At 48.6% G+C, this 24,062-nt stretch overlaps 1 protein-coding gene across 2 annotated transcripts in view; it reads right to left on the bottom strand.

The window, feature by feature from the left end:
- Window positions 1-23,780, bottom strand: part of LOC123068288 (cysteine-rich receptor-like protein kinase 6) — a 29,506-nt gene extending 5,726 nt beyond the window's left edge. For both annotated transcript variants that reach the window (XR_006431683.1, XM_044490821.1), the window contains exon 1: window positions 22,836-23,780. Coding sequence is in view for 1 of the 2 variants with exons in the window: in XM_044490821.1 (XP_044346756.1) it covers window positions 22,882-23,727 (846 nt within the window). In the remaining variant the exon portion in view is untranslated. The remainder of the gene's footprint in view (window positions 1-22,835) is intronic.
- Between the last annotated feature and the right edge of the window lie 282 nt (window positions 23,781-24,062).

The following is a 24,062-nucleotide window of genomic DNA, read 5'->3' as shown; positions in this document are numbered from 1 at the left end:
AAAACGATTCCCGAGCTCTTTGTGATATTGAAATCGACGAAGGTAGAAATCAAGAAAGAGCATCAAGTGTTGATGATTGACAAGACCACTACTTTCAAGAAAAGGGCAAAGGGAAAGAAAGGGAACTTCAAGTGGAAAGACAAGCAAGTTGTCACTCCTGCGAAGAAGCCCAAAGCTGGACCATAGCCTGAAACTGAGTGCTTACACTGCAAACGAAATGATCACTGGAAGCGGAAATGCCCTGAACATTTGGTGGATAGGAAGGATGGCAAAGTGAACAAAGGTATATTTGATATACAGGTTTTTGATATGTGCCTTACTAGTGTTTATAGTAGCCCCTGAGTATTTGATACTTGTTCGGTTGCTAAGATTAGTAACTCGAAACAGGAGTTACAGAATAAACAGAGACTAGTTGAAGGGGAAGTGACGATGAGTGTTGGAAGTAGTTCCAAGATTGATATGATCATCATCACACACTCCTTAAACTTTCGGGATAAGTGTTAAACCTAAGTAAATGTTATTTAGCGTTTGTGTTGAGCATGAATATGATTTGATCATGTTTATTGCAATACAGTTATTCATTTAAAGTCAGAGAATAATTGTTGTTCTGTTTACATGAATAAAACCTTCAATGGTCATACACCCAATGAAAATAGTTTATTGGATCTCGATCGTAGTGATACACATATTCATAATATTGATGCCAAAAGATGCAAAGTTAATAATGATAGTGCAACTTATTTGTGGCACTGCCGTTTGGGTCATATCGGTGTAAAGCGCATGAAGAAACTCCATAAAGATGGATTTTCGGAATCACTTGGTTATGAATCATTTGATGTTTGTGAACCGTGCCTTTTGGGCAAGATGACTAAAACTCCGTTCTTCGGAACAATGGAACAAGCAACAAACTTGTTGGAAATAATACATACTGATGTATGCAGACTAATGAGTATTAAGGCTCGTGGCGAGTATCGTTATTTTCTGACCTTCACAGATGATTTAAGCAGATATGGGTATATCTACTTGATGAAACATAAGTCTGAAATAGTTGAAAGGTTCAAAGAATTTCAGAGTGAAGTGGAAAATCATCGTAACAAGAAAATAAAGTTTCTGCGATCTGATCGTGGAGATGAATATTTGAGTTACGAGGTTGGTCTTCAATTAAAACAATGTGGAATAGTTTCACAGCTCACGCCACCTAGAACACCACAATGTTATGGTGTGTCCGAACGTCGTAACCGCACTTTATTGGATATGGTACGATCTATGATGTCACTTATTGATTTACCATTGTCGTTTTGGGGTTATGCATTAGAGACAGCTGCATTCACGTTAAATGGGCACCATCTAAATCCGTTGAGACGACACCATATGAACTGTGGTTTAGCAAGAAACCCAAGTTGTCGTTTCTTAAAGTTTGGGGCTACGATGCTTATGTGAAAAAGTTTCATCCTGATAAGCTCAAACCCAAATCGGAGAAGAGTGTCTTCATAGAATACCCAAAGGAAACTGTTGGGTACACCTTCTATCACAGATCCGAAGGCAAGATATTCGTTGCTAAAATGGATCCTTTCTAGAGAAGGAGTTTCTCTCGAAAGAAGTGAGTGGGAGGAAAGTAGAACTTGATAAGGTAATTGTACCTTCTCCTGAATTGGAAAATAGTTCATCACTGAAATCAGTTTCAGTGATTCCTACACCAATTAGTGAGGAAGCTAATGATGATGATCATGAAACTTCTGATCAAGTTGCTATAGAACCTCGTAGGTCTTCCAGAGTACGGTCCACACCAGAGTGGTACGCTAATCCTGTTCTGAAAGTCATGTTACTAGATCATGATAAACCTACGAACTATGAGGAAGCGACGATGAGCCCAGATTCCGCAAAATGGCTGGAGGCCATGAAGTCTGAGATAGGATCCATGTACGAAAACAAAGTGTGGACTTTGGTGGACTTGCCCAATGATCGGCAAGCCATAAAAAAATAAATGGATCTTCAAGAGGAAGACGGACATTGATAGTAGTGTTACTATCTACAAAGCTCGACTTGTCGCAAAAAGGTTTTTGACAAGTTCAAGGTGTTGACTACAATGAGATTTTCTCAACTGTAGTGATGCTTAAGTCTGTCCGAATCATGTTAGCAGTTGCCACATTTTATGAAATCTGGCAAATGGATGTCAAAACTGCATTCCTTAATGGTTTTCTTAAAGAAGAGTTGTATATGATGCAACCAGAAGGTTTGGTCAATCCTAAAGGTGCTAACAAAATGTGCATGCTCTAGCGATCCATCTATGGACTGGTGCAAGCATCTCGGAGTTGGAATATACGCTTTGATGAGTTGATCAAAGCATATAGTTTTATACAGACTTGCGGTGAAGCCTGTATTTACAAGAAAGTGAGTGGGAGCACTACAACATTTCTGATAAGTATATGTGAATGACATATTGTTGATCGGAAATAATGTAGAATTATTCTGCAAAGCATAAAGGAGTGTTTGAAAGGAGTTTTTTCAAAGAAAGACCTTGGCAAAGCTACTTACATATTGAGCATCAAGATATATAGAGATAGATCAAGACGCTTGATAAATATTTCAATGAATACATACCTTGACAAGATTTTGAAGTAGTTCAAAATGGAACAGTTAAAGAAAGAGTTCTTGCCTGTGTTACAAGGTGTGAGATTGAGTAAGACTCAAAACCTGACCATGGCAGAAGATAGAAAGAGAATGAAAGTCATTCCCTATGCATCAGCCATAGGTTCTATAAAGTATGCGATGATGTGTACCAGATCTATTGCATACCCTACCACTAAGCTTGGCAAGGGAGTGCAATAGTGATCTAGGAGTAGATCAATGGACAGCGGTCAAAATTATCCTTGGTGGAATAAGGATATGTTTCTCGATTATGGAAGTGATAAAAGGTTCGTCGTAAAGGGTTACGTCGATGCAAGTTTTGACACTAATCTAGATGACTCTAAGTCTCGGTCTAGATACATATTGAAAGTGGGAGCAATTAGCTAGAGTAGCTCCGTGCAGAGCATTGTAGACATAGATATTTGCAAAATACATACGGCTCTGAATGTGACAGACCCGTTGACTAAACTTCTCTCACGAGCAAAACATGATCATACCTTAGTACTCTTTGGTTGTTAATCACATAATGATGTGAACTAGATTATTGACTCTAGTAACCCTTTGGGTGTTGATCACATGATGATGTGAACTATGGGTATTAATCACATACAGATGTGAATATTGGTGTTAAATCACATGGCGATGTGAACTAGATTATTGACTCTAGTGCAAGTGGGAGACTGAAGGAAATATGCCCTAGAGGCAATAATAAAGTTATTATTTATTTCCTTATATCATGATAAATGTTTATTATTCATGCTAGAATTGTATTAACCGGAAACATAATACATGTGTGAATACATAGACAAACATAGTGTCACTAGTATGCCTCTACTTGACTAGCTCGTTGAATCAAAGATGGTTATGTTTCCTAACCATAGACATGTGTTGTCATTTGTTTAACGGGATCACATCATTAGGAGAATGATGTGATTGACTTGACCCATTCTATTAGCCTAGCACTTGATCGTTTAGTATGTTGCTATTGCTTTCTTCATGACTTATATAAAGTTCCTACAACTATGAGATTATGCAACTCCCGTTTACCAGAGGAACACCTTGTGTGCTACCAAACGTACAACGTAATTGAGTGATTATAAAGGTGCTCTACAGGTGTCTCCAAAGGTACATGTTGGGTTGGCGTAATTCGAGATTAGGTTTTGTCACTCCGATTGTCAGAGAGGTATCTCTGGGCCCTCTCGGTAATACACATCACTTAAGCCTTGCAAGCATTGTAACTAATGAGTTAGTTACGGAATGATGTATTACGGAACGAGTAAAGAGACTTGCCGGTAACGAGATTGAACTAGGTATTGGATACCGACGATCGAATCTCGGGCAAGTAACATACCAATGACAAAGGGAACAACGTATGTTGTTATGCGGTTTGACCGATAAAGATCTTCGTAGAATATGTAGGAGCCAATATGAACATCCAGGTTCCACTATTGGTTATTGACCGGAAACAGTTCTAGGTCATGTCTACATAGTTCTCGAACCCGTAGGGTCCGCACGCTTAACGTTACGATGACAGTTTTATTATGAGTTTATGAGTTTTGATGTACCGAAGGAGTTCGGAGTCCTGGATGAGATCGGGGACATGACGAGGAGTCTCAAAATGATCGAGACGTAAAGATCGATATATTGGACGACTATATTCGGACTTCGAAAAGGTTCCGAGTGATTCGGGTATTTTTCGGAGTACCAGAGAGTTACGGGAATTCGCCGCGAGAAGTGTTGGGCCTTATTGGGCCATACGGGAAAGAGAGAAGGGCTGCCTAGGGCAGGCCGCGCCCCCCCCCCCAAGGCCTAGTCCGAATTGGACTAGGGGGAGGGGCCGCACCCCCTCCTTCCTTCCCTTCTTTCTTCCCTTTCCTTCTCTCCTACTCCTACTACATGGAAGGTCTCCTAGTTGGACTAGGAAAGGAGGGAATCCTACTCCCAGTGGGAGTAGGACTCCTCCCTAGCGCGCCCTCCCTTGGCCGGCCGCCCCCTCCCCCCTGCTCCTTTATATACGGGGGCAGGGGGCACCCCATGACACACAAGTTGATCTACGGATCGTTCCTTAGCCATGTGCGGTGCCCCCCTCCACCATATTCCACCTCGGTCATATCGTCGTGGAGTTTAGGCGAAGCCCTGCACCGGTAGAACATCATCATCGTCACCACGCCGTCGTGCTGACAGAACTCATCCCCGACGCTTTGCTGGATTGGAGCCCGGGGAACGTCATCGAGCTGAACGTGTGCTGAACACGGAGGTGTCGTACGTTCGGTGCTTGGATCGGTCGAGTCGTGAAGACGTACGACTACATCAACCGCGTTGTGATAACGCTTCCGCTTATGGTCTACGAGGGTACGTGGACAACACTCTCCCCTCTCGTTGCTATGCCATCGCCATGATCTTGCGTGTGCGTAGGCATTTTTTTGAAATTACTACGTTCTCCAACACCTGCCACTCAGGCCAAGAAGGCACCGGGACAAGAGAAGAAAATGTTGGTCCCAGTCTCGAAAACAATGCAAAAAAGACAAAGTCCATCACGCGCCCCATGTCGTTTTGCCACCTCCATACTTGAGCAGAGGCGATCACGGGGGAGATGCCAAACAAATATTTTTATATTCATAGGCTGCGAAGATTTTCACAAGTGGACGGTACACGCAAGGGTTGGCGTTGGCAAAGGGCACAGTATGCCGACCTGACATATAAGAGCCCAGAGATGGCGAGTTGTCATGACACAACATTCGAGGACCCTGGTAGCAATGGTGGAAGAATTACACACAACTCAATCCAAGCTAAGGTTTCCTTGGGGCCAAGTGTTCATTGGAACAGGATGTTTCGATTCCCATTGTGGGCCACTAAGAAAACCAAAAGCATCCAATATGATCAAATCCCAAAAAGGGACAGAAATTTGGCCTGTGACGAGTTCCGACTGAGCCACAGTTCAAGCCAGAAGAGGGTACCCTCACCGTCACCTATGAAGATACCGATACCCAAGTGTAGCCCATTCTTGATCGACTGGAGTAATTTCCAGAACTAGGACCCCTCCCACCGATCACATGCCAGGAGAGGGAGACCCTCCCGGTATTTGGATTTTATAAGCTGAAGTCAAAGGCCCCCTTATCCCTAAGGATGTGTGAGGGAGTCCTGGATTAGGGGGTGTCCGGATAGCCGAACTATCACCTTTGACCGGACTCCTAGACTATGAAGATACAAGATTAAAGACTTCGTCCCGTGTCCGGATGGGACTTTCCTTGGCGTGAAGGGCAAGCTTGGCGATATGGATATGTAGATCTCCTACCATTGTAACTGACTCTGTGTAACCCTAACCCTCTTCGGTGCCTATATAAACCGGACGGTTTTAGTCCGTAGGACGAACAACAATCATACCATAGGCTAGCTTCTAGGGTTTAGCCTCTTTGATCTCGTGGTAGATCTACTCTTATACTACCCATATCATCAATATTAATCAAGCAGGATAGGGTTTTACCTCCATCGAGAGGGCCTGAACCTGGGTAAAAACATCGTGTCCCTTGTCTCCTGTTACCATCCGCCTAGACGCACAGTTCGGGACCCCCTACCCGAGATCCGCCTGTTTTGACACCGACATTGGTGCTTTCATTGAGAGTTCCTATGTGTCGTCGCCATCAGGAAGGATGCCATGTATCGTCTTTAAAGACGGCACTATTGCTAAAGGAGCTTTGGCTATCGGCCAAACTCTCCAGCTAGGCGGTTTCCTTATGACTGCCTGTCCGGCCACCGCGCCGATGATGACTTCTCGGGTCATCGAAAGCAATCTTCACGTTAGCTCAGAACTCGCCGAGCAGTTAGATCCGATGGAGCTCTCTTCCTTAAACGAGCTCTTGGATCGCATCACCGCCCTGGGAGTCGCGACAGACTACGATCAGATTGGGCTCAAAACCGATCTAAGAGAGATCAATTCTCCCCAGGTTACCCACCACATTGCCGTGGTTGAGGAGCAATACAGCGACCCTTCCTCTATTTTAAGGACTAGCTATGTCCGTATTCCCGATCCCTGCATGCCGGATTCCCATGGAGGGGAGGACGTAGCTCAAGCCCTGAACCTAAAGTCAGGCAGCAGGCCAGATGCATTGGACAACATCCAAGAAACCAAGCTTCCGAATTCGGAAACTTCTTGGCCCCTGAGCCTGAGATTGGACGGGGTTTCGGATTTAATTCCACCCGCCCACCCAAGCATAAGCGATCTATCCCAAATCCGGCAAGAGCCCATAGAAACAGTACACCATTACTCGGCCAGATTCCTCCTGGTTATGAACAGGCTAAAGGACTGCCGTGAGGAGGACGCGATTACATTCTTTCGCAATAATTGCACGGACAAGGGAATCCTCAACGCCGTAAGTCGTCGTGAAATTACACGCTTCGCTGACTTGGCATCCATAGTACGAAAGTACTGTGAGATGGAAAGCGCCTGGAAAACCCAAATCAATTTTTGGGACAATCCGGCCCTGAATACAACCCCAGTCCGAAATAAGAGGGTGCATCATCGCCAGGCACCTGGGTTAAATACCAAAAAGCAAAAACCCTCCATAGGGCATGGAACCGTACTGGAGGGATGGCTCAACGGACCCTGCAAAATTCATAGTACAGCGGGCGCCACTCCAACTCATAGCCTTAGAGCATGTTGGATACTACGGCAGGTGGCCAAAAGTGGCGAAGAGCTTCTAGCTCCAGAGCATCAGCCCAAGGATACCAGTACGGTATTAACAGTCTTCGAGACGTTCGCATCAAATAATATGCGGAAACAAACACTCCGCAGCCTTGCCGAAGTCTACCATGTAGCAACAATAAACCCATGGAGTGACACGGCTATTACCTTCAATGCAAGTGACGAACCTAAATTCCGAACAGCCTGAGCACCAGCCGCACTGGTCCTCAGTCCAATAGTGGAAGGCTTTCGCCTCAAAAAAGTACTCATGGACGGCAGTAGCGGATTGAACCTCATTTATGAGGAAACCCTCCAAAAAATGGAAATAGATTGGAGCCGCACTGAGCGAAGCAGCACAACCTTTAGAGGAATAATCCCCAGTCGGGAAGCATGTTGTACAGGAAAAATCACACTGGATGTGGTATTCGGCACGCCGGATAATTACAGGTCCGAGGAGGTCACGTTTCAAGTGGCCCCGTTTAGCAGCGGATATCACGCTCTATTAGGGCGAGAGGCATTCACAATTTTTCAAGCTATACCCCATTACGGGTACATGAAGCTCAAAATGCCCGGGCCCAATGGAATCATCACTCTTGCTAGTGACCCGGACACAGCGCTCCGCGCCGAAAATAAGACAGCCACACTGGCCCTTGAGGCACTATCCGAAGCCCTAGCAGCCGAAGAACTCACTGCGCTGCGCTCCATGGTGCATAGGGACGATGTGATACTCGATAAGAGATCCAAGTCCACCTCCTTTAAACCAGCGGACGAAATAGTCAAATTCCAAGTCCATCCAACGGACCCCACGAAAACGGCCTCCATCGGGGCACAATTAAACCCTGATGTAGACGCTGCACTACGAGAATTCCTACGCGAAAATTGGGACATTTTTTCCTGGCACCCTTCAGACATGCCAGGAATCCCACGCCGGCTGGCCGAGCACAGCCTAAACATCCTAAAAGGATTCAAGCCAGTCAAACAGGCTCTTCGGCGTTTCTCCGAACCCAAGAGAGAGGCCATGGGAGAGGAGCTAGCCAAATTATTGGAGGCCAGATTCATCAGAGATATAAAATATCCGAACTGGCTAGCAAGCCTGGTGATGGTACCAAAGAAGGACAAATCCTGGCGCCTATGCGTCGATTTTAAGGACCTCAACAAGGCTTGCCCAAAGGATCCCTTCCCACTCCCCCGCATCGATCAAATTATCGACGCTACCGCAGGACACGATTCATTGTGTTTCCTCAACGCCTACTCCGGCTACCACCAAATTAAGATGGCAGAGCCCGACCAGGCCGCAACGGCATTCATCACCCCATACGGCCCATTCTGCTTCAACACAATGCCCTTTGGGCTCAAAAACGCCGGCGCAACATATCAGCGCATGATTCAGACATGTCTGGCAAACCAGATCGGCAAAACAGTGGAGGCATACGTAGACGATGTGGTCGCCAAAACCAAGCACGTCAAAACTCTAGTAGACGATTTGAGGCTCATGTTCGATAATCTCCGAACATATGACATTAAGCTTAACCCGGAAAAATGCGTTTTCGGTGTTCCAGCCGGAAAGCTCTTGGGCTTCATTGTATCCGGTAGAGGAATTGAAGCAAACCCAGCCAAGATCCGAGCTCTGTCACAACTGGATATCCCAAAGGACCTCAAGCAAATACAAAAATTGACGGGATGCGTGGCGGCTCTAAGCCGCTTTATCTCCCGTTTAGGAGAAAAGGTGTTACCTCTTTACCACCTCCTCCGACGCACCGAACACTTCGAGTGGATGGATGCCGCCACGGTTGGAGTCGAAGAAATAAAAGCTATATTGGCAACAAACCCGGTCCTGGCCGCACCCAACACGGGCGAACCAATGCTATTATATATCGCGGCAACTCATCAAGTTGTGAGCGCAGTGCTTGTTGTCGAACGAGAAACGGACGGACACAAGTTCCCCCTTCAAAAACCAGTTTACTACGTGTCCACTGTCCTAACTCCATGCAAGTCACGGTACCCGCATTATCAAAAGATAGCGTACGCGGTGTTCATGGCATCCCGGAAGCTGCGACACTACTTTCAAAAGTGTTCGATGACAGTAGCCTCCGAAGTACCTCTTAACGACATTATAAACAACCACGATGCAACGGGCCGGATTGCCAAATGGGCCATTGAGCTCCTCCCATTCGACATAAGCTATAAGCCACGGCGAGCTATTAAGTCACAAGTTTTGGCCGACTTCGTCGCCGAATGGACTGAAGCCGAACTCCCTAAAGAGTACAACACATATTCCAACTGGATAATGCACTTCGACGGCTCCAAAATGTTGGCCGGTTTGGGGGCTGGCGTCGTTTTGACGTCCCCAACCGGAGATATGGTTCAATACGTACTCCAGATAATGTATACGGACTCCAATAACGCGGCTGAATACGAGGCCCTTATACACGGCCTCCGGATGGCAGTCTCCATGGGCATTCAACGCCTAGAGGTACACGGGGATTCGAACCTCGCGATATCCCAAATAAATGGAGACTTCGATGCCAAGGATCCGAAAATGGCAGCTTATCGCAACGCCGTCCTAAAAATGTCAGCTCGATTTGAAGGGCTCGAATTTCACCATATAGCCCGGGATAACAACCAGGCAGCAGACGTATTGGAACGCATTGGCGCAAAGCGCGATGCCGTCCCTCCCAAAATCTTCCTAGAGAGGCTGTTCAAGCCATCCGTACTATGGGAGGGAGATTCCGGAAATAACAACCCGGACCCAACCGCACTGCCCGATGTCGAACAGTCTGACACAATTGGTGGTTCTGCCAACGAAGTAACATCTTCAGCCCACGTAATAATGGCAGTCATTGCCCCATGGATGGAACCATTCCTAGCCTACCTAACCAGGCAGGAACTTCTCGAGGACCAAAACGAGGCCCGCTGCATAGTGCGGCGATCTAAAGCCTATAAAGTCCATGAGGGAGAGCTTTACAAGAAAAGCACAACCGGAGTCCTTCAAAGGTGTATCTCCGAAGAGGAAGGGCGGAACCTTCTGGCTGAAATTCATGCCGGACTCGGCGGGCACCACGCCGCAGCCCGGGCCCTTGTAGGCAAGGCCTTCCGCACAGGATTTTATTGGCCGATGGCACGGGCAGATGTTCAGGACTTAGTCCAACAATGCGTCGGTTGCCAGCTCTTTGCTAACCAAAGCCACATGCCACCCACCGCCCTCAAAACTATACCCATAACCTGGCCCTTCACGGTCTGGGGGCTTGACATGGTTGGACCCCTTAAAGGAGGAGCCCACAAGCAAAAATACCTACTGGTCATGGTGGCTAAATTCACCAAATGGATAGAGGCCAAACCTGTTAAGACGGCCGAATCCGGACCGGTGATAGACTTCATATCAGGGGTCATACACCGTTATGGCGTCCCCCATAGCATCATCACTGATAACGGCACGAACTTTACGGCCGACGAGGTCAAACTCTGGTGCAAAAACATGGGCATCAAGCTCGACTATGCTTCAGTCTATCACCCTCAAACTAACGGTCAAGTCGAGCGAGCAAATGGTCTAATCATGAGCGGCATCAAACCCAGATTAGTGCGGTCCTCAAGGAATCTAATATGCACTGGGTAGAGGAGCTCGACTCCGTACTCTGGGGGCTGCGGACCACTCCAAATCGCACCACCGGATTTACACCATTATTTATGGTATACGGCGCAGAGGCAGTTCTGCCCTGTGACATAATTCATGACTCACCACGCGTGCGCATGTACGAAGAAAGAGAAGCCGAGCTCGATCGGCAGGACAGTTTGGACGCATTGGAGGAGGAGCGGGATGTGGCAAAAGCCCGTTCCTCATTTTATCAACAACAAGCTCGAAGATATCAAAGCAACATTGGCGAGTTAGTTCTACGCATGCCGGACAAGAAAAAGGACAAACTCAAGCCCAAATGGGAAGGTCCCTTTATCATCGACCAAGTCCTGACCGGTGGTGCGTACCATCTGCGAGATGCGTTGGATAACCTACTCGAGCCGAACCCATGGAATGCAGCCCGTCTCCGAAGATTCTACGCCTAGCGCCGGATTCTGAATTCGTCTCCTTCCTCCGTCTACATTTTTATATTAGCTGTCTTCTGTTCCTCTCCTTCTCCCTCCTTTTCTATTGCAGCCTTTGAAAGCTTGTTCGCGCATCGTTCGCAAACACTTGACGCGCTATCCGCGCTCATTATACCTGGGGGCTTCTTTAACAGAAGTTTATCTATACGAGCTTCATGCCCAACACATGTGTCACACTTCCGCACGTACCTTTTATTCACGATTATATGCATTGATATGCCTTAAGTTTTGGCCAAGCTGGGTTGCCTGGCTCCTGTGCTTACCCCTACGCTCCCGATTGTTCGGCTAGGCGGTAAAGGGAGCACCTCTGCGATTGTTACTGCCGGGTCAGCCGGATGTGTACCTCAGACTGGGTGAAGTCAAAAGCTAGCATCCTTAAGAGAATATTCGGTCGGTGAACTAAAAGACGATTTCTTACCTATTTATTTATCTACCCCCAGATGTTTTTCTGCTATTTTCGTAGTCCGGACATGCACTTTAGGGCATGCCTCCCACGGAAAGGAACCCCTAACGGAACTATTCTCCCTGGAAGATGTTTCTTACTAACCATGTAATATAACATAACTAGTTGGGCACTTGTCTGATAAAGCATTAATGACCCCTACGCCTGGTCTCCATGCATGCCCCGGTTCTTACATAACCGTGAGGGTATTCGGACACACTCCGGACTATTGGGTCCCGAGGTTGAAGCGAAAAGGTTCGCTATGACAAATGATCTACAATCTGGCTAGAAGGCATCTTACATGTCATCTTTAATTACATAGTCAATCCGACTGATTGTATTCCTCTTCAATACCATCTAATAGGTTGTCTAGTTTACAGTCCTGCTGGGAATACTTTGCGGCCAACTCTACTTGGTCGTACACTAAGCTCACGGGAATCTCCTTCCCATCGGGCCTCGCAGGTCCGACCTCGGCCATGTGATTTGGGACAGCCTTCGTGTACCGCGTCTTCACCATGGCCCAGGCTTCCCTGGCGCCCTGACGGCAGGCCAATATCTTCCATAATCGGAAGCGCCGCCGTGCTCCCTGAAGCCTCTCTGCAAGCTCTCCAAGGCCTTCGGGCGGGGAGAGAGATGGCCACAAGGCCTGGGCGACGCCTTTCATCACCTGTCGAACTCGTTCGTGCAGTTGTAAGAGCTCGGGAAGAAGGTCACCCGTAGAACCGGGCATTTCCTCTGCAGGACGGCCTGTGAGCATACCTACAGATATAACTCTGTTAGTCGACTTCCTCGCCGATTTTTTTTTCAAAAGTTCGTTTAAGCACTTACTAAAAATGACGCGTCGAAGCCGCCGATTCTCCTTAACGGAGTCAGACAGCTGGCCACGAACATCCTTTAGTTCCTCACCCAGCTGGGTGTTGGCATCTTGGAGATTATTTTTCTCTTGCCTCACCCTTGTAAGCACATTCTCGCCGGCCTTTAATCGGTGCATGAGATGTTGCTTCTCCGGATCTATCCCGGTGCCATCTGCAATATTATTGTCAGACCTCTACACACGCCGCACTTCACAAGCTACTTATCTTTTGAAGCATATATTACCAGAGGGGGTTTCTTTGGCTTCCCCCGCTGCGGCTAGTGCGGCCTCAAGTTGGGCCTTGCACTCCTCCAGCTCCTGGGACAGTTGGGTATTCTTTTCTGTAAGATCCTACATAATAAATGATCCTTAAATCAGTTATTCTAACTATTTCAAGTCTCGGGGGCTACTAGCACATATAACTGTCAAATTTTCTCACCCGTATGTCTTTTACATACTGCTCCGTGGCTCTGGCTAGACCATTTTGAGCAGCACAGAGGTGCGCATCTCCCGAATTGAAGGCATTCAATGCCTCTGGGGAGAAACACGCGTCGCGAAGAATTGTCCGGCGACGCTTGTGATTCATGGCACTCTCCACTTTGGAATTGGTGGCAGATAACCTGTCGGCATCCTCTGTCGGAGGAGCATCCAACGCATGCCTCGTGTTCGCCTCCGCTTCTAGACCTGCCTTTGGAGCCTGGCGAGTGGAGGATTGATTGGCAACCTCTCCGGATACAGTCCGGCGAGCGCTCTTTTTTCTAAAAAAGCACGAGCGTTAGTACGTCTCCCAGGAATAAAGCCTGAGAGTAAGGTGACATGCCATACCGTTGCGCCGGAGTTTCAATCTGGGACGCACTTCTTTTTAGCCTGCTGGGTCGTGCTGCCCCTTGTTGGCTAGCCGCCGCGGGCTCGGCCTTCCGCCTCAAGGGAGCCCCCTGCAAAACGTCATCGGTATACGGTGATCAAAAAGAAGCACGGATGGGTAATTTCCAAAGTATTGGGACTTTGGTCTCAATTACCTGTGAGGCTGGAAATATTCTGGGGTCATCAGCCGTAATGGTGACCAAGGCATTATCAATGCTCAGTTGGTGAAATACCCCATCAATCAGCTCCACTGATATGTCTGGATCCTCTTGAGAGGTCAGATCGAGGAACCGTTCCGGATCCTTGGGTTGTGGAGGCGGGTTGTTTATGTCCTTACGGCCTGGCGCAGTTCCTGCGCCGAAATCACAAAATGAGATACTTGACTATGGGAATATGGATCGGATAGGCAAAAAGAAATATCCGCTTACCCAGCTCGGGGGATTGTGCATAGAAAATTCGTTCTGTGGATTGATGCGGAGAAATTCCTCCTCTTCTCCCTTGTATAACACGGACAAGATCTTCACCAGATCGGCCACCGATCCCGGCCCCTTACGGCCGCAGCGGGTGGCATCGTCCTCCCCGTTGAAATCCCACATGGGGTGGCCTCTATACTGGAGCGGCTGCACCCCCCGCATAATGCATGTGGCCATGACCCCGATCATGATCAGTCCGGAATGAGCCAACAACCTTATCCGGCTCATCAGGTAAAGGACATCCCTGTCATTTTCCTTCTGAGGGCTCCGTGGACGCCAGCTTAGGCGTTTCTTCAAAGGAGCATTATTGAACTCAGGGTGGTCGATCCGAACAGGGTCCGGCAGGGGGACATCTTCTATATAAAACCACTCCGAAGGCCAGTCTTCGGACGCCTTCTTCGGGGTTCCGGGTAGATATCCGGTCCCGGCAATGCGCCATAGCTCGGCTCCGCCCACTTGATATATTGACCCCTCTAGAGAATGGGGTACAAGGCAGAACAGCTTCTCCCACTGCGCAAAATGAGCCTCGATGCCCAAAAACAGCTCGCAAAGGGCCACGAAGCCCGCAATATGCAGAATAGAGGCAGGCGTAAGGTTGTGCAACCGGAGGCCGTAGAACTCCAGGAGCCCCCGTAGAAATGGATGAATTGGAAATCCGAGCCCTCTTATCAAATAAGAGACTAGGCACACCCGCTCTCCTTTGGAGGGGCTGGGGACGCTCTCCGCTTCCTTTCCGCCCACATAGGTGGTGAGTCCGGCTCGAACCGGAACCATGAAGGCTGGGGGAAGAAATCCCTTGGTTTGGAGCGCCACTAACTTGATGTGCGGGACAGAGCATCTCTCCCAATCTCCAGGCTGGGGGCTGGAAGGGCGAGAGGAGGAGCCTCGTCGACTGTCCATGAAGGAATGGATCTCTGTCAGATGCACTCTGATGAATGCTCGCGAAGGGAGGATGGTGTGATTCGGATCTAGATCCTTGTCTCTTTTATAGGCAGCTCATTTGCGTGGCTAGGGGGGTTTAATGTAAAAATGCACTGGCTTTTCGCATTCATTCGACACGTGGAAGATGGCCATTATTGGGCGTGGAAGCCGAGGAGCGCAATATTTACAAGAAGCCGGATGCTATTCAAACAGGTACACAGGATTTGGAGAAGAACCCGCCTTGCAATGCCGAAGACAATCTACGCGCCGGACTCATCATCATTGAAGTCTGGTTCGGGGCCTACTGAGGGAGTCCTGGATTAGGGGGTGTCCGGATAGCCGAACTATCACCTTTGGCCGGACTCCTGGACTATGAAGATACAAGATTGAAGACTTTGTCCCGTGTCCGGATGGGACTTTCCTTGGCGTGGAGGGCAAGCTTGGCGATACGGATATGTAGATCTCCTACCATTGTAACCGACTCTGTGTAACCCTAACCCTCTTTGGTGCCTATATAAACCGGACGGTTTTAGTCCGTAGGACGAACAACAATCATACCATAGGCTAGCTTCTAGGGTTTAGCCTCTTTGATCTCGTGGTAGATCTACTCTTGTACTACCCATATCATCAATATTAATCAAGCAGGAGTAGGGTTTTACCTCCATCGAGAGGGCCCGAACCTGGGTAAAAACATCGTGTCCCTTGTCTCCTGTTACTATCCGCCTAGACGCACAGGTCGGGACCCCCTACCCGAGATCCGCCGGTTTTGACACCGACAATATGCCACACCCACCTCAGTATAATGGACACATTCATATGCCAAGACATCGCTATACCTAGAACCCTGGTCCTTAGGGAAGCAAACATCAACCCACTTCACTGTACGCCAAAGATAATTGTGTGACAATAACGCCATAGAATATTTTTCTTCCACGAGCATCCCAAAATTATGACCCCAAACTCTCGGTGTAATTTACCAGCAATAGCAAATATGTGGCAGCACATGCAAAGAGAATCCAGATGGGTTCACATGAGATGAGGATTTTTCCAAGTCCAAGCCCTCGATATGAAATTCATACCATCGAGATGAGATAATACTCCACTTACTTCCTTTTTAGAATGTATTGATGGTTGCTTTGTATGAGAGCTAGAGTTTATGGTGATACCTACTCACGACGATGATGATGATCGGGAGGCCCCTATCTCGCATTTTTCATTAGGAAAACACGGGAGGAGTGGTGCCATTTATTAAGAAGAGGTATACAAACAAGGCAGTAGCGTCGACATCTGTTGTTCAGCGGCCTCCTCCTCCAACGAGAGTACATGGTGTGGATGGTAGATATTCTTAGTTCTTGGATCAAGGTACTCACAAAGAGCGAGTTGTTCCTGGCGATCATTGGCTGCTTGCCAAAAGAAGCGCGACAACTCCTTATTGAAGGCGCTATGAACTCCCTTCGGGAGGATATAGACCACCATCATATAAATGGGGAAGCTGGAGAGGCAAGAGTCGATGAGCATGTACTTGCTTGTCTTGGAGATGAACCTCCCATGCCACAGCTCCACCTTTGCCTTAACCTACTCTTCTAGCAGGTCAAAGTCCCGGATCAAGGTCCTAGTGTCATCGAATGGCATCCCTAGGTAGGTGACTGGGAAATAGGCCAATTTACAATTAAGGCTATCCGCAATTCACTATTGCTCCTCGGGCAGGTAACCAATAACCATAACTTCACTTTTATCGAAGTTGATCTTGAGGCCCGACATGGAAAAAACAAAGTAAGATGAATTAAGGTTGATAATATGAAGTTCTACCCCTCCACCATGATCATGGTGTCATCTGCATAGTGGAGATCGGTCACCCCACCTCTAGGTACCCCACCTTGGGGATAATATGCCCAACCACACTAGAGATGTGGCTATCAATCTTAGCCTTCTCTAAGATAGCCGACAGGGTGTCCACCACAAGGTGAAAGAGGGGGAAAATGTGATCCCCAATGTTACGCCTAGTGAAGACCTAAATGACATAAATATTTTTGCATTAATATTGATAGAAGTGATACCAGTGATGATGATCTACATGATCCCACAAATCCAACAATCATCGAACCCACTCCGCTCTAAGACTTGGAGGACGAAGGAACAGTCCAAGCGGTCATATGCCTTCTAGAAGTCTAGCTTAAGGAACACGCCCCTTTGGATTTGAACCTTAACCTCATGAATAATCTCATGAAGCAACAAAATCTCATCATGTATAGAGCACCCTTCAAGGAAGTCCAACTGGTAAGGATGTGTGAGGTGTCACCACTAAGGCAAATCTCGTTGCACATAACTTGGGGAAGATCCGTTGGAGGATGTTAATCACATTGATCGACCTAAAGTGTCGAATGTCCATGGCACCCACTAACTTGGGAGGGTAGTCACACTAAAATTCATGCGAGACATGTCCAAAGTACCACTACAGAATACCTAGAATATGGGCATAATCACCGCCTAAAGATGCTCCTCGTACTTCCCGAAGAAGGTGGCCAGAAGGCCATCCGGACCGAGAACCGAACTAGCTTCATCTCCATAATCGCCCGGCCAATCTCCTTAGGAAAGAATGTGAAGGTGAGGCTGGCATTCTTGTCAGCTGAGACCGCCCCAGCCAGTTAACGCAACTTGAGAGTGGGGTCCCGTCGTGAAGAGCTCCTTATAGAAGGATTCAATGTGGGTGGAGATATCTTTGACATCCTCCAAGAGAAGCTCCTCTTCTCAGAGGCATGGGATGGAGCACTTCCGATGTCACCCATTCGTGATGGCATGAAAGTAGGCAGTGTTAGCTTCCCCTTCAAGATCCAGTTTTGGTAGTTCCACTCCCGCCAGAAAGTCTCCTCATCCTTGTAGATCTCCATAAGGTGGCCTAAAGAATGTACCACTGAAGCCAGTCGTCAGCAGTAAGACCAACCAAGTCAGACGCCACATTTAGCATCTAAACATAGCCTACGAAAGTGACCATATGCTACCGAAGTTCATCCCTCACAATGGAACCATGGCTAGACATGAGTTGGGGAAAAACTTTGGCACAATGGTGCCAATCATCCACCGCAGCAAAGACGCATGGAAGATAGGTGGTTGAGGTGGCCCACTTTAACTAGACCGCTTCCATGAACCTAGGCTAAAGTAGCTAGAAGTTCTCAAAGTGTAAACGGTTCGAACTAGGGAGCTGATCCTCCCCCGAAAAGAGAAGGGGGAGTGGTCCGAGCCGATCCGTGTAACCACGTGTGAGGAGCACAGAGGGAAGGAAACCTTTGACTCAATGAACACAAGAAACCGATCCAGCACACTCCAGATCGGGTCCACCTGGTTATTAGTCTAGGTGTACCACGATCCCACATGCATGATATCTCTCATGGCCAAGTCAACAATGCAGTCTTTGAACTACCACATCAGAGGGAGGTCCATGTTGGCTGAGCTTTTGTCTTCATGGGAGTGAATTAGGTTGAAGTCCCCATCCGCCTCCATCGGGATGAGGCTCTGCTCCACCTTGGATTTCAGCTCATCCAGGAACACTTCAGACCTCCGGGGGTCCACAGGACCATAGACGACAATCACCTCCCAACTGAGTTTAGGCTATTTATGGGTGAGGGGTATGCTCACAAAGAACTCCCCATGGTCCATATCATCTACATCAAAGGTATCCTCCTAGAGACCTAGGAGGATGCCACTCGAGTGCCCGATGGCCAAGAGCCACTGGCATGCAAACTTGTGACGACTAATTCTCAACATCTCTGGGATAGAGAAATCCTAACGGATCAGGTCCTGAATTACCATAATGTACATCTCATCTTGACTGACATAATCAATCAACTGACGTTGTCGGCCCTCTTGGCCAAACACCCTTATGTTCCAACATAGAATCTTCATCGGGAAACAATTTGGGGTGGTCCCCTTACGAGGGACTGTTCAGGCCCTACCAAGAGTCAAGGGTTAGGACGTCGCCATTGGAGGCTTCCCACGCTCCCCCCACCTGGGGTCCCATCGGAAGTCGCCTCCCTAGAGGTCACAGGGGGGACACCACTGCTGGACCCATGCTACAACTACATGGGTTTTGCGTGCTCCAAGGGCCTCGAACGCTACTGCACCGCCTAAGCACGAGACGTAACTAGGGCCCCCTCGTAAATCTCCTTAACTTTGATCACGGTGATTTTCTCCAACCGAGACCACATTCGCCTTAGAACATGACGACACAATCCGAGGCGACTTGAGATAGTTGATCCAGAGGGTACGACTCAAGGACCGAGAACTAAAAACCCCAGGGGGAAGAGGAGAAAGCCTGAAGTACCTGGATCGAGGTTGTTGACTCTGTGGTCCACCGTGCTACACGCTCGGCGACGGTTGTCTCCACCACCCTATCCCCGACCCTATAACGGACCAGTTGGGTGCTATGATGGGATCCTAGCAGTGGAGCAGGGCATGAGCATGGAGGAGTATGGTCATTGGGCCAGCCACAAGGGTGTCAGAGAAGACCATGGCCAGCTCCAAAGCAGGCAAAATCGGCGTCACCATAGCCAGGGTCAGAGCGGAGGGGTGAGGGAGACCCTAGCGAGAGGTGGTAGCAGACTACCCTGGTGAGTGAGGCGACGAGGGAAGCATGACCTCCATACCCACATTTGTAGAGTCCTCACCCACGCCATCCTTAGACTGATGAAGGGTGCAGAGGGGGCAGTGGAGGGAGACCCAAGGCCTTGGTGTCGAGTATGGAGAGCTCCGGGGATCCAAGGACCTTGGAGAAGTTAGTGTCGTAGTGACAAAGATGGGGTCCAATGACCACCGGCGTGTTGAAAATAAGGTAACGGAGGTGCCCCACATGCGCCAACTTCACCGGCGCACTCCTGGGGAGGGGGCCTGCGCTAGTAGGAGAGCTCCATGCGAAGATGCCAGAGCCGGAGCAGCAGCTAACTATGGAACTCAAGGCCAGTCGGACGCATCTTGACGATGCACGCCGCCGCGTAGTGGGAAGCATCCCTACACATGAGGCATCAGCAGACCTGTCACACTCGGAGCAGTTGTGGCCTTTGATGCCATAGTTGCAGCACTTTTGCTCCGCAAGCCTAAGTCAAGGATGGGACCCGCTCCACCTAAGCACGGGGGACCTCGTCAGGCAGTGGCATGGGGAGGGCACTCTGGATCCCTCTCGTGCCCTCTTCTTAGAGGGAGAACGATCACGGTCAGCGCACCATGTACCAAATCCGGCATGGGGATCCCGACTAGCCCTTCTAGAGACCCCTGACGCCCCAAGGTCCTGCTCGAGCCCACGCCACCATACACAGGGGACAACAGGGTCGGGATCCAGGAGTCGTGTGTCCGAAGTCGAGAGAGCGCCGCGCGTCCGAGGTAGAGGAATGAGGGGCAGAGGCCAACTTTGATGTTTTGATCCTTTTGAAAACTTTCGCACGATCTGACCCCACATACAAAAAAAATCGGGATCTGATCATTTTTCTACCACCACATTCTTCGGCGGTAGGCATGCTACCGCCACGGTCTATTGCGGTAGGGTTTAACTGCTGTCACATCGTCATAACGTGAAAAATCCTGTAGCCAAGGTTGCTGGCAGCAGGCCATTACACCCTACGCTGGCAGCACCGTACAGTGGATCAGCCATGCATATACCCCCACGACACAGCAGCGCATGCCACCCTTTGTATTTTGTAGTTATGTGGTTGCAGACGTGCATGCTATAAGGAGCAGGAGGAGTACAATGCTGAACCTGCTGACTAAAGTTGCCACAGTGATTCATGCCCCCCATCACCATGCGCCTGCTTCTGCAGCTAGCTGCATGCGCTAGCTCTCTGTTACCCTTTCTCTCTTTCGCTGTTGCTTTGCTACGTGCTGTTTCAGCTAGAGGCCTAGGACAAAGGGCCTAGAGCGGCCGAGAAAGAGACCTAAAGAAATGAGAAAGAATAGTGAGAAATGGGCAGTACAATATTTGTGCCATGCAATCTGACGCATGATTAGGTTAATATTTTGGGATGTCTGAGGCAGTGCAGGGCATGGGAGGCAGGCTAATCCGTTTTCTGCGGTCCAGTGCAGACTCTACCGCTAACGATTCTGGCGGTAGGGTATAATGTCCTACCGTCAAAAACCTTGACGGTAGCATATTTTTCATGTTATGGCGATGTGACGGTGCAGTTAAATGCTACTGTTGGAGACATTGGTGATAGCATGTTATACCCTACTGTCAGGGTTAAATCCTGATTTTTTTTAAATGTGAGGTCAGACCGTGCTAAAGTTTCGAAGAAAATTTGGCCGCGGGGAGATGCAACTGGATCCAGTGGCCCGTTCATGGCACGGACGTAGCTTCAGTGACTTTTGTGAAGCCAAGTCACGCGGCCCATTAGCCCCATACATCAGCCCTTCAAACTACATCCGATGGACAGGATTCACTCAAGGAAAAAAGGCCTAGTGTTACAAGTTTTTCAGCCTTAGCTCCTCATAGTTTCCTTCTCTGATTGCTTCAGATTTCGATGTCCAGTATTTCTAAAAAAAAAAATTGTGATACGCTAATTTATTATTGTCATTAGAAACTGAAAATATTTGCAACCGGCATGTGCTATGTTCAGCGATTACTTTTTGCATTTTGCTATGTTCAGCGATTATTGTTTCCTCCTCTAGTGGAATTACTTTTTGCATTTGCAATCGGTTCAGTATTTAGTTTCATATTATGTCTAGCGATCAAATATATTATGCAAGTATTCAGGCTGGAGAGTGTCCAGTTCATCGTTGCTTTGTTCATGTCGCTGCAAACCTGTAAAACTTGTAAGCAAGGCTGGGCCCTTTTTTCCTTGAGTAAATCATGTCCGCTGGATGTAGAATGAGGGGCTAATGTATAAGGCTAAGGCGCTGTGTGACTTTGCTTCACAAAGTCACTGAAGGTCACAACAATACAATTTTGCAATGCTAGCTTCCCACAAGGTCACAACAATACACTACCATTCTGCATGCTAGCCTCCCACAAGGTCACAACAATACACTACCATTCTACATGCTAGCGTCCCACAAGCTCACAACAATACAATTTTCCAATGTCTCTTTCAATTACAGTATGCTAGCCGTCAATCAGTGCACTGGTGTGCCGCTCTGACTTTAATGCTTTGCACGAATCACTTGGAGCATCTACAACCAGACCCCTTATACCTATCTCAAACGCCCAGGCAGATCGCCTGGTCAGTGACCAGTCACAAAAACGCGACCCAATCGGACTCTTTATATCCGTCTCAAACGCCCGGACAGACCCGCACCCCTCATATCTATCTCAAATATGAGGACGATATGAGGGCTCGCCGACGTGTCTGGGCACGCCCGATTAGTCTGCCACGTACGACGTGACCTCACCCCGGACCACCTTTTTTCTTTCTTTATCCATTCTTTTCTCTCTCTCTTCTTCTCCGCCAATCATGTGCAAGTGACCGGGCATATGAGGAAAATATGAAAAGTGTGGCTGCGCGGACGAAAAAGTAGGGGCTGAAAACGGACCGGGCACGTCCGCGGGCGTTTGAGGGGTCAAATTAGAAGTACGTGGTTGATGATGCTCTTATATATACTCTCTCCGTTCTAAAATACATGACATCCCAAAAAAGCTTCAGTTAAACTTCTCTATCTTTGACCACTAATTAAGTAACAAACTGTTCCAGTTTATCATTAGATTTTTAATGAAAAATATTTTCCAAATCTATTTTTTATATTATTTACTTACATATTAATATAAAAATTAATGCTCAAAGTTGAAGATAAAAATGTCATGTGTTTTACAATGAAGGTATGGTATAAAACAATCGATACGGACAAGTATGCAAGCGATCGGCAGGTAACAAGTAAGCCATATGCATATAGAAGATAGAATACCTGCAGTCTGGTGTGTGGACCGGACGGGAGAAGTAGGTGGCGTTGGCTACGGGGCGGTGAGGTTCAGCATGGGGCTGCCGTCGTAGAACTCGTGCACCTCGAACCTGAGGTTGCACCATACCGCGAGGATCCGCCCTCCAACGCTGCCGTTGAACACCGCCGGCATCTCGTCGATGAGCCCCTGGAGGCACTCGCGGCACTGGCCCGGCGCCTGGTCCGGCGTGCACTGCACAAGGCCGTTGATCCTGTGCACCAAGTCCTTGCTGGGGGTGGTCGGGAAGCCCTGGTCGGAGACCATGACCCCGGAGGCGTACCTGGTCGTCGTGTTGAACGCCGCCCAGTCGGAGAGCGCGCCGACGAGGCTCGCTACGAGCGCGTCGAACCGGCCGGTGTCCCGGGGGGCGACGGAGTCGTCGCTGGCTCCCCAGACCTGCACCTGCCGGTTGTCCGGGCTGGTGAGGAAGTCCCGGAAAGAGTAGCGGACGGTGCAGCGGTCGTAGAAGATGGACACGTCCTTGACGCCCATGCACCTGCCGAACGCGACCTCCGGCGCGAGGTCGAGGCAGGAGGACGCGCACTCGGTGCCGTTGGTGGTGTCCCCGCGGCAGAGCCCCAGACCCCACACCATGTCGGGGCTTGGGCCCACGACGGCGGTGGCGAAGCCCACCGGGAATAACGAGCGGGAGGCGTTGGCGGCGAGGGACGCGAGGAGGGTGCGGACGTTGGACTGGTAGGTGGAGTTCTCCCCGTAGTACGTGCCGTTGTCGCACTTCCAGGTGACGAGCTCGGCTCTGGCGGCGGAGCTGGCGGACGGCTTTGGGAAGCTGGAAAATGATAATAATAATAGTAGCTCGACGGCGGCAGTGCATACGGAGCGGCGGTGTATGTCCATGTTGTGCGGCGGTCGCCCGTATCACCGTCAGACGAGGCGCAATGGTTTTTGGGGCGCCCCTATGTCTCGCTTTAAGCCACACAGGGGGGAAGCTCACACACGTGCGGTGTGATTTTTTCGGGGAGGAGGGGGAGGAGGCCACGGCCTTTTTTTTCCTCCTGTTTCCTGTTCTCTCTTTTTGCTTTATTTTTCTATTTAAATTTATAATTTAAAATATTCTGCATGTTGAACAAGTAGTTGCAAAATGTTTAACAAGTATTTTAAAAATGTTGAATAATTATTAAAAAGTGTTGAACAAGAATTTGAAAAATATTGAACAAGTCTTTGAAATTGTT

This window comes from Triticum aestivum, chromosome 3B (genome assembly GCF_018294505.1).
Source record: "Triticum aestivum cultivar Chinese Spring chromosome 3B, IWGSC CS RefSeq v2.1, whole genome shotgun sequence".
NCBI classification, from domain to species: domain Eukaryota; kingdom Viridiplantae; phylum Streptophyta; class Magnoliopsida; order Poales; family Poaceae; genus Triticum; species Triticum aestivum.
Note: the sequence above shows the minus strand (reverse complement) of the source record. Positions and strands in the feature narration are given on the sequence as shown.